General features: G+C 44.6%; 1 protein-coding gene across 1 annotated transcript in view; it reads right to left on the bottom strand.

Moving 5' to 3' along the window:
* Positions 1–6,166: 6,166 nt before the first annotated feature.
* LOC138799244 (alpha-2-macroglobulin-like) overlaps positions 6,167–9,550 on the bottom strand; it is a 68,846-nt gene continuing 65,462 nt past the window's right edge. The window contains exons 36-37 of the mRNA XM_069980158.1: positions 6,787–6,921; positions 6,167–6,333 (exon numbers count right to left, since the gene is read on the bottom strand). Coding sequence (XP_069836259.1) covers positions 6,311–6,333; positions 6,787–6,921 — 158 coding nt within the window. The 3' untranslated portion in view covers positions 6,167–6,310. The remainder of the gene's footprint in view (positions 6,334–6,786; positions 6,922–9,550) is intronic.

The following is a 9,550-nucleotide window of genomic DNA, read 5'->3' as shown; positions in this document are numbered from 1 at the left end:
ACTTCCGGGTACACGGGTGGGGGTGGTGGGACACGGGGAAGGGGGCCATTCACAGACATAACATACATTACAATGTTGTATAACTTTGTAATGTGTGTTATTCTGTGAATAATTCTTTACCGCCGCACTACCCCTTTAACAATTCTACCTAAATGGGACTTTTTTTATTATTATTATTTTTTTTTTTTTTATTAAAATGCCCATTTAAAGGGAATACTGTATGTCAGTCAACTGAATACTATGAGCTGTAGGCAATGGCTGATATATATTGGGGCAATAAAATAGACAGTACCTTTTGTAAAGCTAATGGCCTTTCTTTAAAATGAATCTGTACCAGTCACCACCCACTCCAAAGCACCAGCACTGTTTTTTAAGCCTTCACCAAACCATGTTCAATCCCAGGGTCTGCAAATAGGGTCTGATTTAGATGGTGCAGGCCTAGGGTACGGATGCTTTAGGCCCCACCTAATGGACACCCCACCTTGCCGCGCTGCTAGAATAAAATTAGTTTTTAGGCATAATACCAGCGCCTTGAGAAAGACAGACCCTGACTGGACATGGCATGGTGAAGACTAAAAAACAGTACCAGTGGTTTGGGGTGCTTGGCGGCCTGTACAGAGTCACTGTAAAATCGTGTTTTTTAACTGGCTGAAATATCAAAAAGGTGGGGCCAAGCTGCTCAAGTGCCTCAACACCTCCGTTCTGCCTTCCTCTCTCCCAGCCATGCATTGACTGACATTCAAGGCTTTGGCTCACATGTCAATCATGCAGAGCAGGGACAGAGGGTAAGCCAAGAGGATGGCGATGCTGTGGCACCAGGGACAAAAACCTGATCTGATGATTTATGAAAAGGCAATCCTCTTTATTAATAATTAATTATATAACGCCAACATATTCCACCGCACTGTACAGAACTTAAATTGATCCCTGTTGTTATTAAGGCTCACAAATCACATATCTGTTTTAGAGTGTGGGAGGAAACAAAACTCAAAAAAATTAGAAAGAGACTATTTCTATCAGTTTGTAGCCTCTGGTGCCCTCATTACGGTGGTGTTTTAATTTTGCTTCTATGTGCCTGCAAATCTGCACTTTTCCCCAACAGTCAAGTGGGGCTACTGCAAGGGCAAATAAGATTATGGAGTCAGATCTCTTGTCAGACTACATATAGACTATTGCACTTTGGGGCACCAGTGTACAAGAACGACAAAGTGGAGCTTGGGCTTGTAGAGTAAAAAAAATTAACAGCCAGGCTCAGACTGGCCTACAGGGGGACAGGAGAATTCCCCATTAGCTCCTTTCCCTTTGTGGGCCCCTGAGATGGAGGTAGCCTTCCTGTTTAGCAGCACCAGGATGACATATAATCTCCCAGCACTGCTGCACACACCTGTTACCCACTGCCTCTATATACTAAGCTGGGGTTTCATATTACTATAAAGAAGCAGGGAGTGACCAAAGTGGCAGGCAGCATCATGTAGTGTGAAGAATGAGTGCAGCCCCTCTCCTTTTCCCTGGGACTCTCCCCCACCTCTTCCCTTCAGGTTGCCTCCAGCTCTAAGTGCTGCTGCTTGCAGTCGGGACACGGGGGGAGGTAAGGGATATGGGCTGTAGCCGCCCAGCGTGGCCTTGGAGTAGCTCCTGGAGCTGCAGATCTGACAGCATGTGAGCTGTACCTGGTGCTTTCCTGTACCAGAGGTAAATCTGTGTGTACATGAATTATGCATGTGAGTCTGTGTGTATGGTGCGTGTGTGTATTATCTATGCATATATCTAATGTGCACTTCTTTATATCTGTATATGGTGTGTGTGTGTGTGTGTGTATGTGCTATGTATGTATATAGGTAATGTGCATTTCTTTATATCTGTGTATGATGTGTGTATGTATTGTGCATATTTGTATGAAATATGTTTGTAAACGTTTTGTTCACTCATTTGTAATGCCCCCTCCCACACCTAAACCTGCTGAGGGCTTCCAGGTGTCAGTTAAAGGGAACCAATCACTTAAAAAACGCCTGTAACGCTATGGGAATGTGCTGTAGCAGCACCCAGCACACTTCCCAAACATGCTTTTAAACCCCCCGTCCCTGCAATGTACAAGCCTAAAACTTACTTCATAAGCTTGGCGCCCTGTATGTAAATTACCCCCAAGTAGTCCTCTGGACGGGGAGCTGCGGACAAATAGTCACTGTCCCCTGGGCATTCTGCAGCGCTAATCATGCCCCTCTAGGCGTGATTAGCCTGCATAATTGTGGCAACGTCACCGGAGGCGCGCTGTCCCTAACGTCAGCACGCCTACGTTCTTGCTGTGCGGCTCATGCACAGTACAGCAGGTCCAGTCTGCGCCGTACTGGGCAGGTGCAAAATAGCCTCAAACTCATTGCCGGATCTCCAGCCATGAGTTTGAGGCTTTCTGCACCTGCGCAGTATAGTGCAGAGTGGACCCGCTGTACTGCGCAAGTGCGGCACAGCAAGAACGTAGGCGTGCTGACGTTAGGGACAGCGCGCCTCCAGTGACGTTGCCACAATTATGCAGGCTAATTACGCCTAGAGGGGCATGATTAGCGCTGCAGAATGCCCAGGAGACAGTGACTATTTGTCCACAGCTCCCCACCCAGAGGACTACTTGGGGGTAATTTACATACAGGGCACCAAGCTTATAAAGTAAGTTTTCGGCTTTTACATTGCAGGGACAGGGGGTATAAAAGCATGTTTGGGAAGTGTGCTGGGTGCTGCTACAGCACATTCCCATTCCCATAGCGTTACAGGCGTTTTTGATTGGTTCCCTTTAAGCAGGGAGGGAGGAGAGAGGAGGCGTCAGGCTTGCAGCTATTCAGGAGCTTGGAGAAGCCTTTTTGACTCTTTGTACCAGAGAATAAAAGCATTTTCTGTGCTATGGAAGCACAGACAATTATATTAGGTATATTAGGTACCATTGGGGAGATTTATCAAACATGGTGTAAAGTGAAACTGGCTCAGTTGCCCCTAGCAACCAATCAGATTCCACCTTTCATTTTCCAAAGAGTCTGTGAGGAATGAAAGGTGGAATCTGATTGGTTGCTAGGGGCAACGGAGCCAGTTTCACTTAACACCATGTTTGATAAATCTCCCCCTATGTATCTTCTTGACCTAACAGCATCTAACAACGTCAGCAGTTTGGAACATTAATTACAGCTGACCGATTCCCCTTAAATGAGAAGATAATAAAGTATACTTACCAGTCCCCATGCCCCCGTAGCGTTGCTCTAAGGTCTCTTCCACAGCCGGCGGAAATAATTTTCGTCTGGATTCTGTGTACGTCAAGCCCCTGACTCCTCCAGCTGCAATGCCATAGACCAGCTGATGGATTGCTCGCTCAGCCAGTCATTGACTACAGCAGTGTCCCATCCCAGTCACAGTTTGGCACAGCTGGAGGTGCTGCAGAAGGGTGGCGGCTGTCGGATATCGTTAAAGGGTTTATCCAGTGCTACAAAAACATGGCCACTTTTCCCCCTACTGTTGTCTTCAGTTCAGGTGTGGATTGCAATTAAGCTCCATTTACTTCAATGGAACTGAGTTTCAAAACGCCACCCAAACTGGAGACAACAGTAGGGGGAAAGTGGCCATGTTTTTGTAGCACTGGACAACCCCTTTAAGGAAGTGCTAAGGGGGCTTGGGGAAGTATACTTTCTTTATTATGTTGCCGCACTCTCTTCCCCCTCATTGTCTGAGATTTGTTTCATGGAACTTCTCCTGTCTACAAACCTAAATTGGTTGTCCAGCAAAAATCTTTTTCTTTCAAATCAACTGGTTTCAAAAAGTTATATAGATTTGTAATTCAGTTCCTCAGTTCCTCAGACAGAGGTGGCAGCAGAGAGCACTGTATCAGACTGGAAAGAAAACATTTCCTGCAGGACCTACAGTAGCTGATAAGTATGGGAAGACTTGAGATTTTTAAATAGAAGTAAATTACAAATCTATATAACTTTTTGAAGCCAGGTAATTTGAAAGAAATAGATTTTCGCTCGATAACCCCTTTAAGTAGCATGCTATGCTATTGCTATTATATTGCTACTAGTGGTGAGCTAGCATCACTGGTCACATATTCAGCTCTATGCAAAGTTGCTATAGTAATATGAAAGGTTTGGCGCTGGGTATATCTGGTGTATGTAGGATGGGCCCCTAGAATCAAATTCCCTGCACACCAGCACAGGAAGGGGTTCTTTCCTGCCAGGGCAGTGAGCCTACAGAACCTTCTACCAGGGGAAAAAGCATTGCTGACCCAGGAGATTATTCTGATTGACCGATTTGGAGTCAGGGGAGTTTTTATTTTACTTTAAAATGAGTAAAATTGCATACCCATTGTACCTTACAGGGTTACTTTTGCCTTCCTCTGGATTAACCCTGCTGGGTAATAGGTTGCAATGGATGTTTTTCAGCCTTACAAACTGTTACTTTGATACAGTGCAAGAGGACTGATACATGATTTGTATTTGTTACCTAAAGAAATAAAATGTAAAGGGTCATTGCAGCATAAAAAAACGTACAAAGTAAAGCTGGGTTCACACTACGTATATTTCAGTCAGTATTGTGGTCCTCATATTGCAACCAAAACCAGGAGTGGATTAAAAACACAGAAAGGCTCTGTTCACACAATGGTGAAATTGAGTGGATGGCCGCCATATAACAGTAAATAATGGCCATTATTTCAATATAACAGCCGTTGTTTTAAAATAACAGCAAATACTTTCCATTAAATAGCGGCCATCCACTCAATTTCAACATTGTGTGAACAGATCCTTTCTGTGTTTTTAATCCACTCCTGGTTTTGGTTGCAATATGAGGACCACAATACTGACTGAAATATATTTGTAGTGTGAACCCAGCTTAGGTGTTCAGACCCCCACCACCACCAATCACAAGATTTAAACCTTTTAAACCTTGCCTACGCCTGACATGCACATGCTCCTCTAATCTCGGTTGCTATAATTCCAAGATGGCCGGAGGGGGTAAGTGGAACACCAGGGAAAAGACCAGGTAGGACCTTTTCTGCTGTCCAGCCAACCCCTTTGAAGTGAATATGTCAGCTCTATTTGCTGTTTAGCGTTGCATACACCATTGGATAGCTGTTCGGGTGTAAAAGTAAACTGTATTTTTCCTGGAACCTGGTGGTGGTTGAAAAACTTTTAAAATTGTCTTTCGCCTTTTTATTTCTGCACCTGCCCTCATCTTCCAACCTCTCACTAACTGGTGTACAATGCTCTGTATGGAAGGGGCTTGAAGGGGGGGGGGGCAGGAAGGGGCTGGAAGGTGAGTACAAGCAGGGGGTTGAGCAGCTAGGCCCTGCCTTCTTGTCACTTGGCTGAGAAATACAAAAGAGATTTGGCAACCATCATCAGCTCCAGAAAAGGTACAGCTTGCTTTTGTATCCAATGGTGTATGAACTGGACAACTGACAGATTCCCTTTAATATTGTAGTATGGATGGGTTAGTAAAAGTCTTAAAAGTCTGGTTAACAACTTTTCATATTCTATTTTGGACAGTCCCTCTGGGATTACACAAATTGTGTAACTTGCCAAGATTCGGCTGTTTTGGTTTTCCAACCACCTCTCTGGGGGCTGTATACTGGACATAGGGGGCTGAAGAGCGCTCGATCTAAAGATAGGTGCAGGTCCCAGAGGTGAGACTTACATCTAGGAGACATGTATGACATATCCTGTGTATAACCCCTATGTAGCCTAGTGTCAAAGGTGACGATTAGAGATGAGCGAACCTCGACCATGCTGGATTCGATCCGAACCCGAACTTTCGGCATTTGATTCGCGGTGGCTGCTGAAGTTGGATAAAGCCCTAAGGCTATGTGGAAAACATGGATATAGTCATTGGCTGTATCCATGTTTTCCAGCAACCTTAGAGCTCTATCCAAGTTCAGCAGCCCCAGCTAATCAAAAGCCGAATGTTCGGGTTCAGATCGACTCGAACTTGAACCCGGTTCGTTCATCTCTAGTGACGATGAAAGTATGGAAGTGAAGTATCCTTCTTTTGTCACATCCCCTCTCATCAAGTGTGCAGTGAAGGCTATAGTCCTCACATATGTCTCCTGCTTTGCATCCATTATACTGAATAGTTACAATAATTTATATATTACATGAACCTCGAACACACAAAATACAAACATATCACAAGGCCTCTATTAGAAGGACACATTTACTTTATTGAGAGCTTGTTTATAAGATAGACTTTGACAGTGTATAAGACCAGACGCTTTTATTTTCGTAACATTTTCATTGACTGTTCCCTAGAGAAGTGGCCGCTGCAGCTAATGACCAATGGATATCTATTTCTTTGTCTTCTTAAAGTCTGTAAAAAAACAAAAACATATTGTAGATCAAACATAGAAAACTGTATCTAAGCCTTTCTCTCAGTTCCCCCTCCCCCCCCCCCTTCCGAGATGGCTGATGTAAACAAGTCCCTATCTGCAACTTTGTAATGCCAAGAGGGAAAATCACAGTAACTTGACCTCACATTAACCCCACAAAGTATTACAAAAAGGGTACAAAGTTGCAGATAAGGAAGGGAGGGAGGGAGGAGGAGGGGGAGTCAGAGAGAAAAGCTCTCGCAGTTTTTTCTGTCTTCAGCAGAAAGCAGCAGCTCAGAACTTGGGGAAGGAGAGTGAGTAGATAATTAAAAGTAGGGAAGGAATTGTTAGTGTCACCATGGGCAGGTGCCATAAGGTTCCCATATGATAACAGGGAAGAATAACAGGTACTAATAAATGTGAGTATACAAATAAGATGAAATGCTAAGTCCAACCTTGGAAGAAACACCACTTGGTTCCAGGGACACTGGGGTCAAAACAGCAGCCTTTCTGATGACATTGGTCCTTTGAGATATTTGGAAATCCACAATCTTCTCTCGCCCCAGCAGATACTTCACAGTGAGGTATGGCTGAACATGGAAAACACATTAAGATTTCATCAGGGACAAAATAAAGCATTCTGGCTGTAGGCCTTTAAAAGGGCTATCCAAGCTTAGGGCCCGTTCACACAGAGTAAGAACCACCAGCCTCCGTGTCATAATGACACTCTATGGGAGACACGCGCACGACATCGCTCAGGGTCAAGAATGAACATGTTTATTCTTCAGCGCTGAGAGATGCATCGCGCGCCTCACATAGAGTGTGTGAATGGGCCCTTATAAGAACATGGCTGCTTCCTTCCAGAAACAGCACCTGTCGTGTCCTCATTTTGGGTGTGCTTTTGCATCTCAGTTGCATTGAAGTGAATGGAGCTTAACTGCAAAACCACACCCAAACTGGAGACAATAGTAATGCTGTTTCTGGAAGACAAAGGGCATGTTTTTCTAATCATGGATAACCCCTTTAAATCAGTATGAAGACTTCATAGTGGTACCTAGATTCCCAGTGGCTCTGTACTGTGGAACTGTAAGAATCTATGTGCTACTTATTGCTATTTTTTGTTACTTTTTTAGTTGCTTTTTTTTATTTTCCCTCACATATAAATTATGTATTGGAGGTATGGGAGGTGAACTTCTCCTCAATTATCTTGTTCTTACTGAAATTTTGGTTTTGGTTCCCGCTTCTCCACTTTGGCCATTACAGGGGTTTTTATTATAATAACTTATTGATGACCTATCCTCAGCATATCAATATCAAATTGTTGGGGTGTCGACAACAGGCTCCCCCACCAAACAGCTGTTTGTCAGAATGAAATTCCTGCCATACATGATGAAAAGTGTACATTGTGTGGTGAAAGTTCTGAATTACTGCCGCTCAGCTCTCATACACTTCAAAGCGAGCCAAGCTGCAGTAACCCAGCTTGGCCACTTAACAATATATGGAGCTGTTGGCTTCCTGCTCGCTTTCACTTTCCATTCAGGCACAAAGTTTTTTTTGTAAATAAGGATTTTATTGAAAGATAAGTTTTTAAGCAGAACAGAAAAGAGAGACCATACAATTTCAAACAAGCAATAGTCCATCCAGTAGAAAGCAGAGATTCAACAGATGATCCAAGAGGTCATACTGTCCAAGCTAGAAAGGTAGACAGGCTTGAAGAATCCCTTCAGGGGAAACATGAATCGCGATCTCAATGCCCGTCAGAGTTGTTTCAACAATATAACATAATAAAGAACATCTAAATTATTATCTGACGACTCAATATATTTCTCAGAAGAGGAAGAAAGGAAGAGACAAAGCAAGAGAGAGGGTAACTAGTGTGGGAGAGGAAAAGAGAAAAAAAGGGGGGGAGGGGATAGGTAGGGAGATGTAGAGGGAAAGGGCTGTACCACGTCATGTCCAGGGGTAACATATCAATACACATATCTGCCACGGGAAGGGGCTATCAACCACCATCCCAACTCAAGTAAGCCAACGTGCCAGGGAGGGGCTAGCCTTGAAAGTGAGCCACAGGAGCCAAATATGTTCTACTTTCTTGCTACAGCCATATTCCTCTGCTTTCCATCCGATAAATGAAGTCCATCTCGGCCGACCACCCAGAAATGGAGGGGGCTACCGTAGACTTCCAATCCCTGGAAGCTGCTTTCAAGAAATGACGGAGCAGCCCCTTCTTGGCAGCAGAGGAAGAACCAGGGACCAAAGATAAAAGGGCTACGGCAGGAGCAGGAGCCATGTCCCTATCAGTAACCTTGATGTAAATCTCAAAGACTGCATCCCAAAAGGGCCGCAGGGCAGTCCCACCAAATGTGGAGCATGAATCCCACAGCTGTTGAACAACGCCAGCATGTTTCAGGCACATCCGGATAGAACCGATAAAGCATTGAGGGGCAAAGATACCATTGTGTTTTGAAGTACCTTTGAATAGCTGCTTTTAATCCAAGATCTGTCCTGGGGTCCGTTTGGCAGGTGATGCGGTGATTGTCCTAAAAAAACAACTTTTAAACTTGCAGTACCCATGCCCCTAGAACAATTTCTGCTATTCATCACCTGTGTGAACACTGCAGATGTGCTAGATTGTTAAGGCACCTGTGCAGTGTTCAGACAAGTGAAGAATAGGAAAAATCCTAACCAGGGGCGTTCATAATGGCAAGAAGGGCGGGGAGGAGGGATGGAGAGGCAGTGCAGGCCTAGGGCATGGGTACTCTAGGCTACGCCAATTTGACATAGGGTTGCAAGTTTAACATTTTTTTTAGCACAATGACTGCATCACCTGCCGAACAGACCCAAGGACAGATCTAGGATTAAAGGCAGCTATCTGACAGTACAAGCAGTTTGGGGGGGTCAGATTGTGGGTAAAGAGTCACTTTAAAGTTGCTAACCTGGCCATATAACTCGAACTCCCTGAGGACCGCAGGAAGAGTTGTAATGGGGTTGGACACATAGAACAATAGGTTGTCCGCATAAAGTGCTACCTTATAGTGGGAGCCCTTTAAGCGGATACCCGTTATGTCAGGGGATGCCCGCAAGGCCACTGCCAAATGTTCCATGGCTAAGACATAGAGCATCGGTGATAGCGAGCACCTCTGGCGTGTTCCATTTGTGATCGTCAGGGGGCTTGAGAGAAGGCCATTTACTTTGACCCTTGTCGTTGGGCCCTCGATA

The sequence above is a fragment of the Dendropsophus ebraccatus genome, chromosome 8 (genome assembly GCF_027789765.1).
Source record: "Dendropsophus ebraccatus isolate aDenEbr1 chromosome 8, aDenEbr1.pat, whole genome shotgun sequence".
Classification (NCBI taxonomy): Eukaryota; Metazoa; Chordata; class Amphibia; order Anura; family Hylidae; genus Dendropsophus; species Dendropsophus ebraccatus.
The sequence above is the reverse complement of the archived record's forward strand: the minus strand, read 5'-3'. Positions and strand labels throughout refer to the sequence as shown.